Source organism: Spodoptera frugiperda, chromosome 11 (assembly GCF_023101765.2).
Source record: "Spodoptera frugiperda isolate SF20-4 chromosome 11, AGI-APGP_CSIRO_Sfru_2.0, whole genome shotgun sequence".
NCBI lineage: Eukaryota > Metazoa > Arthropoda > Insecta > Lepidoptera > Noctuidae > Spodoptera > Spodoptera frugiperda.
The window spans coordinates 7,390,266-7,411,164 of record NC_064222.1 but is presented as its reverse complement, the minus strand read 5'-3'; the positions used below and the strand labels follow the sequence as shown (position 1 = coordinate 7,411,164).

Sequence of the window (20,899 nt, the reverse complement as noted above, 5' to 3'; positions counted from 1 at the left end):
TATTAGGGTAAAAGAAAAACTAGTTTGATTTATATTTTTTGAGAAAATTTTATTGAAAATAATTAAAATACCACAGTTTATTTTTTGCAATTTCATTGCTAGCATCTTTCTTTTGATAAAATTATTTATATTTTTTATACAATATTGCAATATCAATAACATTAAAAGCATATATTGTTTATATTATTTCATTATAATCTCATTTCAGTATTATTTCATGTTGCAATACAGCTCCTAATTTTTTAATTCTTACATGTATATACGAATACTTATTTAAAAATTTTACCATTGCGTTTAAAGCATTTAATTATGTGAAAAAGTAGGTAATTATATAAAATTGCAACTTAATAATATAATAATAGGATCTAATTTATATCAAAATATGAATTATATTTACTAATCTAAACTTAATGTACCCTTTTAGTTCTACGATTATGAATTGTGTCGCTCTGAGGTGAAATGTAGCATGATTTTAACAGAAGGCGCTATCTTTATGAGTGAGTGTATAATTTTCAGGCCATATTCTTACCTATTATAGTACGATTATCCAGATAAATGTTTTATTATGAACTAATTTGAGGGCAATAAAAGAAAAAAAAAGGTAGGTTGTTTGGATTTTTGTCCGTCAATCACGCTGAAACTACTGAACAGATTTTAATGAAATTTTGTACACAGACAGGGTATGAGCTGACTTGGGTGACAGGATTTTTTATCCCACGGGAACGCGGGCGAAGCCGCTGGCAAAAGCTAGTTTATTTTAGTTAAGGGCAGAATAGATAAATGTTTTCATACATCATGTCACAACCCTTGTTCTTGCCATGAGTAGTGTAAGAGCCGATCAAGAAATCACATATTTGACACGGACTAGGCAGTAGTGCTTTTATCTTGTCTAGGTAGATATTTTGATAATACACTCACTTAAAGATGTAATAGCTAATTCATGATAGTAAAAAACAATAATTCGTAAAGTAAGAATTGATGCAAGCTAGATACTAATATCACTTTTGTATCAAAACATTCATAGAAATAAAATAAAAAAAAACAAAACAAAGTATTTCTCGCACCCTGTACACAATCTAGTCACAGATTAAAAAAAAAACTTAATTTAAATTTCGAACCTACAAAACGGTGTCAGTTTGACAATCTCACATCTGTCATTTTGACATTTCTAGTGATGTGACGCTGTCAAGCTGACGTTTAAATCGATTTTGTATCAATCGATTGAGAGTTGTCTGAAGGAACCATCGATTCCGAATAGTTCGTCGTAGTTGGTAGGTCTGCCTGGCCGGAGCGATTCGTTGGCGATGATGCTGTCCTGGCGCTTGAACCAATCGCGGTATTCTTGCAGTTTCAGCTTCCATTGTTCTGAAAGAAAAAAATAGCGAAATATTTTAGTAAATCGTTTAATACTTGGTTTTAAACAGCGTGGAAAGTAATACAGAACTACGCTTGCCCGACACTACTCAATGCAGATTGCAATAGAAATTAAAATGGATTTTGGAATGCCTATAGTCCATTGAAATGTTACATGAGCTTTACATTTTTTAGAGGACGCAATTTTATTTTTTGTTCATGTAGGGGGGGTCAATGGAAGCTTAACTTGAAGTTTGTGGGGTCGCCACCCTTGTCCCTCGGCCGCCATCTTGGAAAAAGGGATGGAAACACTTTTTTTGCTATATCTCGGAAACTATGCATCGTAATAAAATTTTTAAAATCATAATTTGTAGAAAATTATTTTGCCTACAAATATGTTTAATAACTTTTTGCCCTAAATTAACAATTAAAGAAGTTATAAGTAAAAAAGTGAAATTTTGGTAATAAAATTTTCTCTTTTGCTCTATAACTTTTTTTACATTTTATAAATAAATGGCTTCAGACCAATCTTGTAGAATATTTTTCGAGAAAAATTTTTCCCTGCAACTGTTTTCAATTTCATTCATTAGAAACTCAGTTACAGCGCTCCGAATTTAACCGGGTTCGTCAAATTAGTCCAGTCAAATAAGCTTAAATTAGGTAAGAATCTCGGAATGCGAGATGACCAGCTGTAATTTTGTAAAAACTTGTATATTGACACCCTAAAACTTGTCTCAAAACCATGGTATATATGGTAGGGTGTAAGCAACTCTTAAAATTCAGGGTCAAAGGTCCCAAAAATCGTTCTTTTGCGGTTTTTTGGAAATAACTCATTTCCTATGGGTTTTTGGTATTTGTATTCATTATCAATATTGTAGAATACAAAATTCTCTACAACTTTTGTCTAATTTTTTTTTACATGGTGAACCGTTGTCGAGTTAGAGGGCGGAGAACGCACGGTCAATTTTCCACTTTGGAAGCGTCTATCTTTCAAACAATTGAATTTGACGAAAAATGGTTTTAGAAACCATAACGTCTTTTTTAATGTCCTATCCATAACCAACCATCACGGATAGGTTAGCTGAAAAAAAAATGTCTTATGTGATGCAGTGACCGTGCGTTCTCCGCTCTCTAACTCGACAACGGTTCACCATGTAAAAAAAAAATTAGACAAAAGTTGTAGAGAATTTGGTATTCTACAATATTGATAATGAATACAAATACCAAAAACCCATAGGAAATGAGTTATTTCCAAAAAACCGCAAAAGAACGATTTTTGGGACCTTTGACCCTGAATTTTAAGAGTTGCTTACACCCTACCATATATACCATGGTTTTGAGACAAATTTTAGGGTGTCAATATACAAGTTTTTACAAAATTACAGCTGGTCATCTCGCATTCCGAGATTCTTACCTAATTTAAGCTTATTTGACTGGACTAATTTGACGAACCCGGTTAAATTCGGAGCGCTGTAACTGAGTTTCTAATGAATGAAATTGAAAACAGTTGTAGGGAAAAATTTTTCTCGAAAAATATTCTACAAGATTGGTCTGAAGCCATTTATTTATAAAATGTAAAAAAAAGTTATAGAGCAAAAGAGAAAATTGTATTACCAAAATTTCACTTTTTTACTTATAACTTCTTTAATTGTTAATTTAGGGCAAAAAGTTATTAAACATATTTGTAGGCAAAATAATTTCCTACAAATTATGATTTTAAAAATTTTATTACGATGCATAGTTTCCGAGATATAGCAAAAAAAGTGTTTCCATCCCTTTTTCCAAGATGGCGGCCGAGGGACAAGGGTGGCGACCCCACAAACTTCAAGTTAAGCTTCTATTGACCCCCCCTACATGATCAAATAATAAAATTGCGTCCTCTAAAAAATGCATAATTCGGCTCTCAAATTGTAACATTTCAATGGACTACTACCCAGTTGATCATAAATGTTCGCCAAGGGCTTTGTAAACTTTGTTTTATTTATTTTGGGGTTTTTATCCACATGGATACGCCAACCACCCTAAAACTTATAGGTACTTTACTATGACTTGTAACTTCTATAATGTTAGAGATATCCACAGGTTGCGTCGAATGCTTACCATCAGGTGATAGCTCTAATCGTCATACGCCCATAAAACACATCAACAATTGAATAAATCACCGTACTCAGAGTCATTTAATGGTTACTTAACCCAGTCTTTGGCAATTATTTTCGATACAAAATCGTTACTAAGGAATAGTTTAAGTGATCGTTACGTGATTCTGAGTGCGGCAGTATATACAATGTGATAGGCTTGGGACTTCTAACCCGTTAAGGCTGAGTACTACATCTAATTTTATCGACAAAAAAAAATAATATGGGAGGTTGAACCCCTAATTGAAAATATTGAAAAATAGTGATTTTTTCGGTAAAAATAATTCAAAAATGTTTTTTTTTTCTCACCAAAACATTATCAAACATATGAAAAAAGTAATGAATTAGTTAGCCAAGGTTATTAGCTACCGTTTGTCGTTTTTTTTTGTTTCTACGACGCATACAACCTTTGATATCAAAAGAAGTAAAAAAAATATTAAAATAGCCATAATTTTTAGGGGGAGGGGATTCGACCCCTTCGACCCCCGACTTTTGTCGATAAAATTAGATGTAGTACTCAGCCTTAACGGGTTAGAAGTCTCACCCCTATCACATTGTATACAGTATCTATTATAATAATGACACCGGCAATTATATTGAAGAGGCTGTTATGACTTTCTTTCGAAGTACAATATTACGTTAGCCTACCTTGCAGTGTAGCCATACTGCCACACTGGCCTCCGTACTCCGAGGGCAACATCTCCTGAGGAATGTACTTGTAGAGGTCCTTCACTTCCCTGTGGATGTAGATCTGGAAAAATAACGCAAAGCAAATTAATCTATGCTATAAAAAAGAACATCAATAAGTTGTCTCGATGTTGTTAGTTTATCAAAATTAGAAGATTTATTTGTATTAGTCTAATATTTTTTAATCTATTTTATTACTTATGTCTGGTTCAAGCACACCCACCGTTAAAGGCTAGAAAGATGTATTCTGCTTTTTAAATATCCGTCTCCTCAATAATAATACAATTTGTCTTAAGGTATGCTTTTCCACCAGAGATGTGCTATGTAGCTATGCTACGAAGATGTAATAGCTAAGCTATGAAACTATGTGACCGTTTCCATCGAAGCTGTGCGAGGTAGATGTGCAAATTGAGTAGGCAATGTATCGATAGTGGGGAAGCCATCCATAGCACTAACAAGTTTCCCTTAAAAATTGTCTGTTTTTATATGGCTATATAAGTTTTTATAGCTTAGCTAACCGCTGTATTCAGAGATATTTAGTGGTTACTCAACCCAGTCCTTAACAATTATTTTCGGAACAAAATCGTTACTAAGGAATAGTTAAACTAATCATTAAATGACTCTGAATACGGCAGTAAGTCCGTTTATAATAGTGCAAAGCTATATAATACAAGATAAGATGTGCTTGCTATATGTACATTGGTACAAATAGCCTGTGACATGTGTACCAATGAATATAATTGGTGGAAGCCAAACGCATCCACAGCAACGTAGCATAGCACATCTCTAGTGGCAAAGCACCCTGATTTGATTCTTACCCGTTTCCTAATCTTCTCCTTGAGGAAAGGTTTGACAAAGTTTACAAATCGCTCGACCAACGGCGACGTGTTGATGATGTGGACCTCCTTTAGTTTGATTGGATACGCTTCCTGTAAAATAAAGTAACATTTTAATTAGGTTTTTAATAAAATGGTTGTTCATAGAAACGTTTTGGATTCTGAACTTCGATCTAGCAAAGAATATTTATGATTGTTTAAAAAAAATAATTTTATTTTGGGACATGCTCGCCACAACCTCCTAAAATCTGTGTAACTCTTCTAAGCCAGGTTCTAACACCGGCACACTGAAGTCCGGTGCGTTCCAGGAACATAAATGACTCTCTTGGATCCCGCAACTAAATAAATCATAAGATATTATTAGAGGTGAAGAAAAAGAATACGACAGTTTCCACTGCCCTTGGTGAAATGAATGCAGGAGCCAGAACTATTTTAATTATTTATTATTTGGTGAAATTAATGTATAGAAAGAGAGAGACAGAACTATTTTAATTATTGATTGCATTATTTTAATAATATCCTTAGATAAGCTCTTAAAAGAATCTGATTATATCGTCAGCTTAGCGTCTAGCTTCACTGACGGACAGACTGACGCACAATTCAATTTGACGTTTCAAAAGTGCCTAATTTAGGAGTAATTGAAATAAATGCTTTGACTTTGACTTTCTATACAGACCTGAACACAGATCATGAACTTCTTGATAGTGGCAGCAGACAACTTGGCCAGCATGCTGGCTCCTAGCACCGCAGCGTCCAACACGTAGATATCTCCAGCCACACCTTCCTTCTCTTCTGTCAGTCGCACATCTCCTATCATGAGGGCCAGCTTCAGAGTGTCTGTGATCTGCTGTGAAGTTAGATCGGGGTGGATGCCTGGAAGAAGAAAAACCCCCGAATACTAAAATGCTACCCAATATTAAGTATATTGTACATACTTAAATATCGTGCTATCTCTGTCATTTTACAAAGAATTTATAGAGACAGAACTATTTTTGAGAGCGAGTTAAAATTGAGTGATGTTTGGGTATTCGAATATAAGAGTTTTGAGATACTTTATTGATTTTTATCTGGTGACACTTTAAGTTTGCTAGATTATGTAGGTAGTTGTATGTATGGTGATCTTTTTACAAATTTTGTTCTTTGTTCATTGGAAGAGGTCTTGGTGGCCCAAATAGGTGCGCGGGTTCGACACCTACCAATGTTAAGTACCAATATGGTGAGTTTTCCCCGTTATGTGTACTTTCTATGATTATTAAGATACCACTGATAAACGGTGAAGGAAAACCATTTTAAGGAATCCTGGGATTATGATTTCGAATTATTATACGTTTGAAATCACACACAAATCTGTGTATATGTGTTCATTGGAAGTGTCGAAATGGACTTTGAACTTTTCTAGTACTTATGCTGGACTCACCTCTGCAAATGGTAACTCTTCTGCCATTTGGTGTGATGCCTGGAAGCGGCGGTCCTTGACTGAAATAGCATAAATATCAATTATTAATAAAAGTTTCTATAGGAAGGATATTGCAGTATAAATTACATGAAAGGGAGCTAAAGAAGTGGATTAAAAAAATGATGGACTGATAATGGATTGAGAATTGGCGAAAAAATAATACCGCCTGCTAGTACGTACCTGAAATTGAGATTTTAGACCTTATTTTAAGAGGTTGTAAGGTTTGTTTTAGTTTGAAAAAGTTTGTTTTGATTGTTTGTTACAAAAAACTTTAAAATAAGGGTAATCAACAGAAGAATATCCTCACATTTTGTTAGTCATAATGTCGTTCAGCTCGGGTCTGGTGGCGTCTCGCTTTGTGAAGAACTCTGGGCAGGCGGCTCTCATCGTGAAGTACATGTCCAGCTTCCTCTTGCATTTCTCCAGGGAAAAGCTGCTGCCTCTCAGGAAGGTCATTATGGGACCCGTTTCTGTAAATACGAAATTAATCATTTTAGTCTTGTCGACCTCAGTTTAAGCATGAAACTATGTGTCCCCATACATAATAGAAAATTTGCTAGAATAATTCGAAAATGAAGTATGTAGATCAAAAAATAAAAGTATAAATAAAAGTGTGATTATTTTTGAATATTTTATTGTATTGAAAAGTTGAAATAATTTATTTTTGACTGAGGAAACGATTGAATAGACAGGCTGGTTGTAGACGCTAGTTTAAGAATTAAAGTATGTGTGGGGAATAATAAAATTGAGTGTAAAATATTTTCGGTTAGAACAAATAACAACGAAAATGAAACCAAATAACCAGATTGACAACAACAATACGTATAAAAATAAGTTCTAGATTAAATCTACTTTAAAATTAATTAATTTAGGTAATTAATTTTGTATATGGGTGTCGCTGGTCGCTATCCCTTCAAGATAGGATCAAATGTTAATAATTATGGAAAATTTTAACATCACATTAATTCCACAAAATCTTCTTTATCACTCTAACACTCAGCATTTCATTATTAATGAAGACTTACCCCAATCATCAGGCAGATGAGGCTGCTTCTTCAGCCACTCCCTGATGGCAGCCAGGTCTCTGTCACGAGTCGTCACATCCTCCTTCAGCTCCACTCGGATGCTCTTCCACAGCTCACCAGCAGGCTGGACCAGCAGCTCTTGTTTTAACTTCATTTTTTATCTGGAATTAAAGAAACATTTTGTTATTGACTGCCTCATTGGTCGAGTGGTCGCAAGTGCGACTACCGGACAAGGGGTCTCGGGTTCGATTCCCGGATCGGGCAAAGTATTACTGGGCTTTTCAGTTTAGTAGCACGAAGTCTGGAATTGTGCCCAGTATATATAATAGGACTTACAACACAAATGGTGAAAAGTGGACGTACATTATAATTATAGCGGCATTACGTGCTGTAATGTGTACCTTTGCCTACCCCTTCGGGGATAAAAGGCGTGACGTTGTTTTTTTATTTAAAAAAACGATATATTTTTATAATAAATCCAACATAGTAACACACTGGCAACAGAGCCAAAGTATAGCCAAATAAATTAGGCAATAAACAACACAAAAGACGACTACAATTACTACGACACTATGACGTAAGTTTACTACACACACATTAACATAAAAATACATTACAACATACATATCACTACTTAATTATCACCGGAATACAAAGAACGAGTATCCTTCCTCAATAACTTAAAAAAAATTGGCAGTCGATTGTAAACTGCTCAATGCGTTTGCACCGATTGCCCAATAACATCGCGTGATAGAGAGCTAAAAATATCCAGTTTAACATGGTCCGTCTTTGTATGATCTTTCCTCACATTCGACGGTCAGTTTATACTGGTTTACTTAGCTTGCTGCATGGAGCTGTACAAAACCAGTTTATCATGGTCTCGCTTTGTATGATCTTTCCCCACATTCAACGGTCAGTTTATACTGGTTTACTTAGCTTGCTGCATGGAGCTATACAAAACCAGTTTATCATGGTCTCGCTTTGTATGATCTTTCCTCACATTCGACGGTCAGTTTATACTGGTTTGTTAGCTCGCTGCATGGAGCTATACAAAACCAGTTTACCATGGTCCGTCTTTGTATAATCTTTCCTCACATTCGGCGTTCAGTTTATACTGGTTGACTTAGCTTGCTGCATGGAGCTATACAAAACCAGTATAACATGGTCCCGCTTTGTATGATCTTTCCCCACATTCGGCGGTCAGTTTATATTGGTTTGTGTAGTGTGTTGTATTGCTATGTGGTATTTTTAAGCCTATAAGGTCATTGGCAATGTTTGTGGACCATCACTAGCTAATACATGTGTTGTAACGTCTGTCTGTCTGTTGCAATTTTATTAGAAGTGTGACTTGTTAATTGGTTAAATAAAAAGTAAGTGCGTACGATCGGATAAAGGTCTGTAGGTTATGGATGATTTTCGCTGACTGGACTTTTGTTGTTTTTTTTAGGGCGAATTATTAATCTCCCGTCATAGGTGAGGTGAGAGAGAGTATCAGAATAAAAATCACCCCGTTCCTACTCCTGCTTCAAGCTCCCCAGCTTGAAGTAACCCCTGTCACTTTTGTTACTTGGATTGAAATGTTTCTTTCTATTCTTTCTTGCTGTATGTCAGTAATTTTTTTTAATATTATAGTGCTAGAATAACTGGCAGGTAACTGTCGATATCCAGAGCTGCGGACGATGTAATCTGGTAACTACCAGGACTCCGGCTCAAAGCAGGAGAAGTAACGGGGTGGTTTTTAGTCAGTAAGTGTCTGAGACTCCTGCTTCTCGCCTCTCGCCTAACCCAAGGCTGGAGAAGTCATTGGATGATTTTCCTCCCTCAAGTTATTTATTTTTTGAGTTATAATACTAAAAGAATAATTAATGTTTGGTTTAGTTCTACTGTTTTAAAATTCTTCGAGTCTAGAAAAGTACGAGTAACCTATTATGGATTTCTTCCTGATTGATTCCTATTAACTTATTTTTGCTATTATACAACAGACTTACCTACGTCAAAGTAGATTAATTACACTATTTTCGTTCTTATACATATAGTAATTATAGATTATCGTAGAAACAATAGCTGTAGCTATTATTTCTATTAATTATAATTATCGGACTTCTAGTGTAATAAATTGTATTGCCGTTATTATAACTTCAATTCGTTTGAACACATCTTTAATGACACCTATCATTATTTCCAGAAGAGTGGAAGATTTATCATAAATATTAACTACATGGCGTCATAGGAGAATAAGTAGAAGTAACTAATCGTATAGATAGAATAATGGAATCATTATAATTAATCGGGAATATAGGTACTAATTTTGTGCTGGAAGTTAAATATGGAAAATCATCCAATGAGTTCTCCCACCTTGGGCGAGGCGAGAGGGAGTGTCAGACTCTTACTGACTAAAAACCACCCCATTCCTACTCCTGCTTTTCGAGCCAGAGCCCCGATATACTCGTTGGGTAGTCCGCAGCTCCGGATCGGCATCAGCCCTACTGGACCCATTTTGTCATTATCATGATTTAAATGAATTTATTTCGTGAACGGCAGCACATATGTATGCACTATGTAGGTAAACACCAATCTGTTTTCTAACATATACATACATGTATTATGGATCATTAGCTCCAATTAGCCTATATTCCATCTCTCTCGTTTTTCGAGCACTAAATAATTTCGCGTGCAGTTAGGCCGGTGTAAACTGCATCGAGGTAAATGCACCTAACTGTACTCACCGGTGCAACGGCACTGTTTAGCTGTGCCTATAATAATACGAGGTAGGTAGATGATAGTATAGTATCGTCTCACGGGATTTTTTGAGGCCTTTATTTTATAATTTTATTATAACTATCGTCAGACATAGTAAATTCATAACGGGTTAATCATTGTTTTATGGTATTTTTCTACAATATTTTGTTTAATGTAAAGAAGTGCCATTATTTAGCTTTTTTATAAATTCTGTCTCATTTTAGGTTTCTCTATAGTGTAATAAAAAACCTATAATATTACACGCAAATTCGTAATTATTCGGAATTGTAAGTGACCCAATTCCCCCTTCCCAATCCCCGATTTCCCAATCGATATATCTTAGAAAGTTTTTGATTCCGTTAGAAGATAAAAAATACGTGTCTAATATATTAAAATAATCTACAAGACGGACATTAAAATAAAAATTAGTCATCTACCCTATTCCATATTCTTATGTTGGTTGTTATACTTGTATATACAACAGTTGTTAAACACCTCACATTTTGGTTAACCCTGAAAGAGTGACTATCGCCCTGTCTCCGTATTTCTTAGGTAGGTAATTACCCTGTCGAGAATGAGGAAATTTTCTCTTAAAATGTCAAGGAAAATAATTCAGAGCAAAGCTTACACATTGTGAGGAGATTAGTCATGTAAACAGGATGTAAGATCCTGTTTATTATGCATATCGTGTAACATCTCATCACGCATTTTATCCCCGAAGAGTAGGCAGAGGTGCACATTACGGCACGTAGATACAACGTATCTACAATCACGCTTTACTAGCTACATTCCTACATTCCATTCGTGCTACTAATGAAAAATTATGGAAAAACCAGAAAAATCCCAGTAATTCTTCGCCCGAATCGGGCATCCAACCCGAGACCACTTGCCCGGCAGTTGCAATTGCGACCATTGGACCAAGGAGGCTGTTATACATATTCTACAAGTACTACATATTTATCTCCTATAAAAATGTAAAGGATTGCTGTTCATTTCATTTGTATATTAACTTCTAAGTATGTATACGCACCCACAACATAAGAGAACATCCTAGTATCGGACAATTCTTTTTAAAAGGTATTCTTACAGGATATGTACCTAATCAAGACAAAATATTATGTCTTCTATATTCACAAGCGGAAGTTAGGACAGCATATTTGTTCAACCAAACCAAAAATGGTAATTAATCTAAACCAGTTTCCTTTATATTTTTTTAAAGATGAAAAAACTGGTTTCTCTATTTGTTTTCAAACATTTCTGACCTAGAGAAATGGAAATCTATGTCTATGACCGGCCTTCAGATTATAATAATTCTATTTTAAGAAACTATTTCAATTAATTTGTTACATATACAATGTGATAGGCTTGAGACTTCTAACCCGTTAAGGCTGAATACTACATCTAATTTTATCGACAAAAGTCGGGGGTCGAAGGGGTCGAATCCCCTCCCCCTAAAAGTTATGGCTATTTTAATATTTTCTTTACTTTTTTTGATATCAAAGGTTGTATGCGTCGTAGAAACAAAAAAAAACGACAAACGGTAGCTAATAACCTTGGCTAACTAATTCATTACTTTTTTTATATGTTTGATAATGTTTTGGTGAGAAAAAAAATCATTTGTGAATTATTTTTACCGAAAAAATCACTATTTTTCAATATTTTAAATTAGGGGTTCAACCCCCCATATTATTTTTTTTGTCGATAAAATTAGATGTAGTACTCAGCCTTAACGGGTTAGAAGTCCCATCCCTATCACATTGTATATACGAGTACATATTGATTAGGTATTTCTATATATTTTCTTGCTGACCTCTTCTAAAATTAGATCAATTTTGTAACAGATTGTTTGAAGAGTTGAGTAAGTAATTAAATACAACGCTTGCGTTGTGTTTCGCTGTGTGAACCTCTCTTCCCAGTCTTCCTAATCCATAATTTCGCAACCATCCTTTAATTATTTACTAACCCCCAAAAAGACCGATAACGCACTTGTAACGCCTCCGGTGTTTCAGATGCCCATGTGCGGCAGCAATCGCCGCTTAATGGGCAATCAATCATGGGCAAGCAATCGCTTACCATTAGATGATCCGTCTGCTCGTTTACCGGCTTATTCCATAAAAAAACTAAACTTTACTACATTAGTCACATTATTACGTGATTATAAAAACCTTTCCCACATCACATACTACCAGAAACACTTTCGCAACAAGATCTCAGCTGACCCACGCTGTGGTTATTATCCGTAATGTAAATGTCTATAGTATTGCAATAGTGACCCTGACTCGAGTGGCATTGGGCGATGCCCTTGTACCGGCAACGGTGGGGATACACCTATGGTGGTGTTGGTGATGGTTTCTAGTTGGGTAGTAGTTTGTTTGTCATATTAAGTTGTTGGTTTAAAGAAGAATTTGTCTGGACAAGAAGATCACCATTATCGAGTATTTTTACGGAGAAATTGTATCTATAAATTATGCACAAAAAGCGATAATTCCCTTTCAATTTATATTTAAAAAGTATCTTAGTATTAAAAACGAACAATCTAAAATGTTATTATCCAAGTCGTTAATATTACTGACTTGTTTTCTTTATTATGGTATAAGCCAGTAAACTAGCAGACGGATTACCTGATGGTAAGCAACACAACAAGACATCAGAAACACTATAGCCGTTATAAGTGCGTGTCCTGCCTTTTGAAAGTTAGGAATTTAAGGGTTATTGGGGCATCGGGAATTTGGAAGATTGAGTAGGGGGGTAATTGGACCTCTGGTAACGTCAATCACACAACGAAACACAACGCAAGCGTGTTTCACGTCGGTTTTCTGTGAGGACGTGGTATCACTCCGGTCAAGCCGAAGCATGGCTCTCCCACACTTGTACCTTTTCCAAATGAAAATTGTTATTCTCATAGAAATTTTAGCAAAATAATAATCTGTCACAATTTTCTACCTACCATCAATCATACAATTTGACACGTTTTATATCGAACTAATACAAAAATCTCATTCTAAATTGCTAAAACTAATGCAACGATTAGTTTATATCGATACTAAATGTCAGTATTTACAGACGATATTACAATCATAACTTCAAAGATTACGTAAGATCGATCTTTGTTGTTCAAGTTTGCAACATGTATATCGAGATACGAGTGCATTCGAGTATTTAGACAGTCGAAGGATAAATGAAAGTTAGGAAGTACTTAAGTAAGTAAGTAAGTATTGCAACTTGCCTCGAGGAACAGATCAAGTTGAGAGTATGTATATTATTATTTTTTTATACCACAACTGTGGCAAGAATGCGTTTGGCCCACAGATTAGTCGGTTTGTCTTCGTGAATCAACCAGTTAGAAAATAATTGATTAAGTATTTTCTAACTCCTTGGTCTATAAGTTTAAAAGAAAAATATTCTGATTCGGATATGAATGAAAGATAAACACATTAGAAATTGCGGGAATAGTTTTGGTGCATTGTTACTAAAACAATTTCGTCAATTAAAATCCTTTTTTATTTTTTTTTTCTATCTATTCTTTATTTTAATTTGCTCCACATTAGGACACTTTTTGCTGTGTCGTAGGTGCATCAATTTCACATGCACCTGACACCCAGTCCCAAAACATCGATCAATCGTAACATCGTAATAGTATATATTAGTATTTTCGTTATATTATAGGATGAGCATTGAGTATGTACACTTGACCTTGAAAGACTTATTTGTACTAGAGTAGACAACTCGACTGGTCCGAGTCATAAATTAATGTTCGTGTCACTTGTCACTAGTCGAGTGACGAAAACTGCTTGCTTAGTTAGGTGTTGTAAACGAGGCATAGGTGTATATGAAGCAATATGACTTAGCACAAGTTTAATATGTAGGTACCATGTGTATGTTGTATGTATGTGTGTGTGTGTGTGTGTTTGTTGTACTTGAAAGTGTTTAAAGTGGCGGAGAGAAGTTTAAGGATTGTTATGAGTTTATTGAATCGTTGTGCGGAGTTAGAAGTCTTCAAAAATAAATAGGTGGGCAATTCTTAAAAAAATCACCCAAAGTTAACGGTGTCAATTATCCTAACAAAAAGTTAACAAATCTGCCGATTGGGCAAAAGTTACGGATTGTTATGAATTTATTCAATCGTCGTGCGGAGTTAGAAGTCCTCAAAAATACTTCGAACCTTCAAAAAAAATCACCAAAAGTTAACGGTGCCATTATCCTTAACCAAAAATTAATAGTAATAAGTATAAGGCAGTTGTCCCACCGGCAACGATGAACGAGTAACGAGTAGAGCTAGAACTAGAAACGAGTGAAAACGAATGAAAACAAAAACAAACAAGTGAAGCGAGCACTCGCCGGCAGTGTGAACAGTCAGCGATCAACTATTTGTATATGCATCTCTTTTGTTTACACGGAAAGTATATCTATTGTACGTTTCTTGAGCGAGAAAATAGCCGATAGTTAGTCGTTCACTCGCCGTTGGTGGGACAACTGCCTAAGGGTTTCAATAAATTAAGCTGTGACACTGTTCTCAACCAATCCAATAAAAATAAGGATGATAATAAGCTACCATGATGCTTAATAACGTGGGAGAATAATGGTTTATTAAATAAATGTTAAAGTTTTTTGAAGAAACTTCCAGGTACCAGAAAACATGTCTATTAGTGGTTTTTTAACGAAGTATTTATAGTGTTGTTTTTGGTCACCTATTAATAGCATTATGGCTGATGTTTGGGTATTTTCCCCGATTTGAATTTAATTATATTGATCACTGAACCAACAAACAGATTAGTGAGGTTAGTTCAAAGTTCGGAGGTCGATCTTCTAATTTTATCTTATTAATTGTATCATATCGGGCTTATATCCTATGGTCATCAAGATATACTGCCGCACTCATAGATATTATGTAATGATTACTTAAACTATTCCTTAGTACCGATTTCACATTCAAAAACAATTGTTAAACACTGGGTTTAGTCCATTAAGGTAAGGTAAGAGTGGTCTCATAGTTTCACAGCTTAGCTATTACATTTTCGTAGCATAGCTACATAGTAAACCTCTTGTGAAAAAGAACCCTTATCCTCAAGTTCCTCAACTCATAATCAAAATCAAAAGATAATTTTCTTCTCATCTCAACATCAACTTATTCCATAAAATTACAAAATGTAACTATCGTACCAAAACATTCTCAAGGCATATTTTGAGCAATAAAAGAGTAATTTGAAGTATTTTTTTTAATATTGTGGTGACATTGAATACATGGAGTTTATTTTCTTGCAATTGCATCATTTATTAAGCAAGGTTGGGCATGTGAATTGCAAGATGGTATGTGGGTCAAAATTTGTGGGTAAACAATGGTGTTTTGGTGACTTCAAAAAGGAGGTTTGTTCTTTAATTTGATTGCAATTTTTGTACCATTGAGGCAGTGAACAAATAAGCTCAGGTTTTGGTGTAATAATGTGACTAAAGAAGTAAAGTTTAGTTTTTTTGTATGGTTTGGTATAGCCGGTAAACGAGCAGACGGATCACCTGATGGTAAGCAATCGCCGCCGCTCATGGACACCCAAAACACGAGAGGCGTTACAAGTACGTTGCCGGCCTTTTAACGATTAGGAATTTAAGGGTTATTGGGGAATCGGGGACTGGGATGCGGAGTAATTGGGCTTCCAGTAACCTCACTCCCACAATGCAAGCCTTATATCAATTCGGTTTTCAGCGAGTGAATGATTATATCCTCTTAAAAATTAAAGAAACAACCTTGTATTAGATTATTCCATTATTTGGGCATTATGATTACAAAGATAATAATATTATTGCAAAGCATTGTATTCTTGGACTATGCAATTAGAAAATGAAGCAATATTTTAGGTGAGCTTTTGAAGAATGGTACATACAGTTTCATAATAAGTTATTTTGGCATTGGAATTGATTGAAATGAATTATTACAACATTATTCTTTTTTAAGATTGAACAATATTTTTGCACAATTAATGTACTGAATTATGTTTAATGATTTGTAATTTTTTGATAGAATTTGAAAGAGTTTTGTCTGACATTGTTGTCACAAAACAGATAAAAGAGGTTTTATCTGTTTTGTGATGTACATGGTGCGACTGTCAAACTTTTTGCCTGCACAGTTGACGCGGTGGCTGGGCAACTGGTTACCATGCAACGTGTCACATCACATCAACAGCCTATAAATGAGCCACTGTTGACCAAACGCCTCTTCTCACATGGAGCAGGTTTGAGCATTAATCACTATGCTTGCTCAATGCATATTTGCTGTTGGTAGGTGTTGAACCTGCACTATATCCTGGTAACGTTTTTTACTACTAAAAGCAAATTATACGTAACAATTTTAATGATTGATGTTTTTCTTGGGTACGGTTAATTTTTAATAAAAAGATCTGAGGCCATCTATAGGTGCTGATAGCGATTACTGCAATAGTATTATTTAGTTAGATGAAAAAACACTACCTACAAGACTATATAGTCTCATCTAAAAAAGAGGGTTTTCCATAACTGAACATACCTGCCGGATACTGTTCACCAAACACGTGACATCTGCCTTCCCTCAGAGACCCAAAAGGCGTGATGTTATGTCTACGTTTTTTAAATAAATCAATTCTATGACTCATTGGTAACCACGTCTGCAAACACTTTAAATTGAACCTTATGACGTAAGGAATAGAGACTGATATTTACGTAGATACAATTTATTGTTCTTAAATAATGGTGTACATGCGCGCGAGCATTTAAAATAAACGTGCCATTTACATCAATATGCTGTTATGACGTCATTATACGCTGACTATGACATAATTATATGGTTAATTGTGTTATTAAATAATTGTTCGGTCAGAAAAACTATTGTTTTTAGTTTTCGGGGAATTACATGGAGTTCAAGTGATCTGCCGGGGTCATGGCCGGGGCACATGGGGTACTGGCATGGAGCAGGAGTAGGAACGGGGTGGTTTTTAGTTATTAGGATTCTTACACTCCTCAAGAAGGTTCTATGTTTGATTCACAAATCGTTGTTCCAAAAAGGCCTGATGTTGACCCGGAGCTACGGACTGCCTAGCGGGTTACCGGGGACCTTACTCAGTATCAGTAGCAGTGCGACAATCGCCGCGTCGTGTGTCGCGTAATGCTGCTCATGAATATGAGCCTCTAGCATGGCTTGAAACTAGTCGAGTTCCTCGTCAAAACATTACGTGAGTAAGCCGATAACATAATAATTAATGATGTATGTTAGTTTGTAGTGAGTATACCATTACGGTATACTGTGTTATTAAATGCATTTACGACACAGGAATATCTGCAGTGGAGATTGCATCTCTGTGCTATATTTAATTGATTTTTTTGGGTTTAAGTAAAAATTGTATCTGTTAAATTGAATATATTTAACCTGTTTTTTAGATCGTAAACCTTTACAGTATGATAGTAGTAATTACAGTAGCAAAAACGTAGTATTTTTACATACATATTTTGGTTTGACGCATATCAAGAAGCGACAGACGAATCTGAGTTAATATAATCGATAAACATCCCTGTGCTGTACTAAATAAAACTCATCATTATCAATGTTTACCAGTTATGTGTGAATACGTGACAAATATCCAGATGAGAACACTCGTATTTGTAATATTAGTTAGGAATTTGGATTAACCGACATCAGACTAGTTAAATATAAATTATTCTTATACTTTGATCGTTGTATACATAAACTGACCTTCATTCTTTAGACTTTGTTTTTGTGTGTGAGTAAAGGATTACGAGTTTTTAGTTAGTAGTTAGTAATTAGTTTTTAGTTGTCTTGGAGTGAGTTAGGGGGTCTCGAGTTCCAGTTGAGCAGAGCCTGGAGTTGAAATTAGATTTTGGTTGTGTTGTTATTACATTTTGTGCTAACTATTAGTTCTATTGATATAATATGAAGTTTATTATTAGAAGTTAGATTATGATCCTAGCAAGTCATTTTAAACTCAAAAGCTTTAGTAAATAAAATTGACTAACTTGCCAGTTTCATTGCAAACCAAAGATATTTAACCTCCCTTTTAAGATACACTTTTTATATATCTTTGTAAGCAATAAAAACTAAGGTTAGATTAGTTTAATACATTTCTAAAAATATAATAGTTATAAACATTAACTATACAATTTGACCTCCACTATCTATTTAGGGGGGACTAAGTAAGTGTAGTACAATGATTGAGGATTGAACTGTTTACCTTGACCTTCTGCCTACCCGTAAATGTCGGGGATATATGTTTTAAATAGCTACCGGGATTTTGTAATATAAGTAACATTATATATTTATAATTAATTGAAGGAAAATAAGGAGTTGTAATAAGTACGTTATAGCTAATGCTTTTCAGCAGTTCGATAATATGTTTAGTCTCCTTTTTTTTAATTTGTCCCTAAGATGACCCACTAACCCATCAATTATTATTTTATCGGCTTACGCACGTTACTATTTGACTCATGAATATGAGCCTCTAGTATGGCTTGAAACTGGTCGAGTTCTTCATCAAACCGTACCGATACGTGAGCAAGCCACGAAAGTTATAATAACACTAACCCATAAAAGTCAAATATTGAGTTTGGTTACAAATCCTATTGAGTCTTGAGTTGTATTCAGTTTCTTGTCCATCTACATCATAAGTAGCTCAACTAACTCCATAGCTAACAGTCAAATATTGAGTTTGGTTACAAATCCTATTGAGTCTTGAGTTGTATTCAGTTTCTTGTCCATCAACTTCATAAGTAGCCAAACTAAGTCCATTGTTGGCCATAATGCAAGTGATATAAGTTTTTAAACTGACATAGTTACTAACACTATCATTAGAACTTGAGACGGGATGTTTACCATGTTCAGCCGTGATCAGTGCCGAAATATTGGACACTCATAGACATAAATAAACATGGTAAATATTCCGTCTTAAGTTCTAATGTTAATGAAATGAAAGTGACATAAAACCTGCATTTAAATCACCATAGGTAATTTAAAAGAAGTATTATTGATTTTAGTACTTCAGTACACTTCTTTTGAAATGGATTTCACTGTTAATAGATATTTTTTAAAAGCATTTCAGCTCGAATACAGTTAACAAAGTATGAAGAATTGAAGACGAATTGAATGCGAAAGAAAGTGTGCCAGACTGTTTTCAATTACAAAAATGTGTTGAGTTTTTTATTGGTAATGCTTTGAGAGTTATTTCTTATTAAACATTTATGATGGAGTTAAAATGGCTATCAATTACTTATATTAAATTTCTCTTGAACTAGTTTTTAAAGGTGTTTTTTTAAAAGAAATGTCTGTTTAAGAAATTACTATTGATCTATATAGGTATCACAATTGAGAGAATGGATAGCAATTATCACTATTTAATAATATTATCTTTAAAAATTGTTTTTGATGACAATAAAAAATATTGATTTCGCAATTTTTACTTCGTTTTTCTATGTAAATTAACCCAATTAAATAAAAGTTAAGCGGGTAGAACTCAACGCTCTAGAGAACACAAATGCAGTTGGCAATGATATTTCAATCAAAACTTTAAACTACGAAATTTAACCAATCACAATATCACATGACCGTGTCAGTTATTTTAATTAAAAACCGAAGCAAACCGAATTTTCAATAACCAAACGCATAAGCTTTCACATTTTTAAAAATACAAGAACGAACTTCTTAAGACAAAAAAAAAAAAACAAAAGACGTTACAAAACATCAAAAAAAAAAAAGAATCACGTTCCATTTTCAAAAATAGGTAAAAAGAAACAAAAATAAATAGAACACGTTCCCTTTCCAAAAATTCAAATAACTAAAACCAAATTCATTATTTAAAAAAAAAACTCACATGTCAGTTCCACACAGGCACACAGTACACTATGGTTTCGCAACGTTTTTTTTTTAAGGCAAAGGTATGTCGCGTCAGCCGGGGAACAAGGCTGTGCGACCACTAAGACGAACCTCTCTCCGCGTGCTGTTGAGAAATGCATTCAATGAGCAGTGAGCACATACACGGGCCGATAATTGAACTGATGTCAGATTTAAATATTCATTCATGGTTTAAGTTGTACACATATTGTGTTTTAAAGCATTTCTATAGATCATTAAATGAACATTTTGGTGGTTATAAGTAAATGTATATACAACTGAAATGTATTTGAAGTTAAAAGTAATAAAAAAATTGTTGACTACAGATTTCGTAAAGGTTGAATTTTAAAAGAAAAATATTTTTTTATGGCTCGAATTTAAATTATGATTAAAAAACACTCCTGGTAAAACCTGACATTAAGTCTAGAGTACTTATTTCCGTTATAACTACCAAACTTCTGCACTTGCAGAGTCGATTTCGTTGATTTAATCTGCCTTTTTTTCTTTATATTGTAACATTTTGGTTTGTCGTTCAAAAGACACTTTTGAACGTCAAAGCGGTCAAGCGTCATACGTTCTCGGTCTATTTGAAATAAATAATTTTGACTTTGACTTGACTTTTCTGTTTTAAAGTATAACATTATCATTTTTCAATTTCGCGTAAATTTAACTCGTCAGACTTTCTTTTACCAATCTACATCAAATTATTTGTGCGCGTGGTGTCTTGACATGGGGTCTTATTGATTGATTACTTAAACTATTCCTTGGTAAAGATTTTGCCTCGAAAACAATTGCTAAGGACTGGG

The 20,899-nt window shown here is 34.5% G+C and overlaps 1 protein-coding gene across 1 annotated transcript; it reads right to left on the bottom strand.

The window, feature by feature from the left end:
- Positions 1-29: 29 nt before the first annotated feature.
- On the bottom strand, positions 30-20,241 carry LOC118274961 (alpha-tocopherol transfer protein-like). The gene is made up of 8 exons (XM_050696983.1): positions 20,074-20,241; positions 7,493-7,653; positions 6,775-6,937; positions 6,429-6,487; positions 5,688-5,884; positions 4,994-5,104; positions 4,137-4,239; positions 30-1,365 (listed from the first exon to the last, which is right to left on the bottom strand). Exons 2-8 carry the CDS (start codon positions 7,644-7,646, stop codon positions 1,214-1,216), a joined length of 939 nt encoding a protein of 312 aa, XP_050552940.1. The 5' UTR covers positions 7,647-7,653; positions 20,074-20,241; the 3' UTR covers positions 30-1,213.
- Positions 20,242-20,899: the final 658 nt, after the last annotated feature.

Coding starts and splice junctions, on each gene's coding strand:
- LOC118274961 (XM_050696983.1), bottom strand. CDS start 7,646: ATGAAGTTAAAACAAGAGCTGCTGGTCCAGCCTGCTGGTGAGCTGTGG. Junction 5,885..6,428: donor AAGAGTTACCATTTGCAGAG/GTGAGTCCAGCA, acceptor TTCTTCTTCCAG/GCATCCACCCCGATCTAACT. Junction 1,366..4,136: donor CAGTATGGCTACACTGCAAG/GTAGGCTAACGT, acceptor TTTTTCTTTCAG/AACAATGGAAGCTGAAACTG.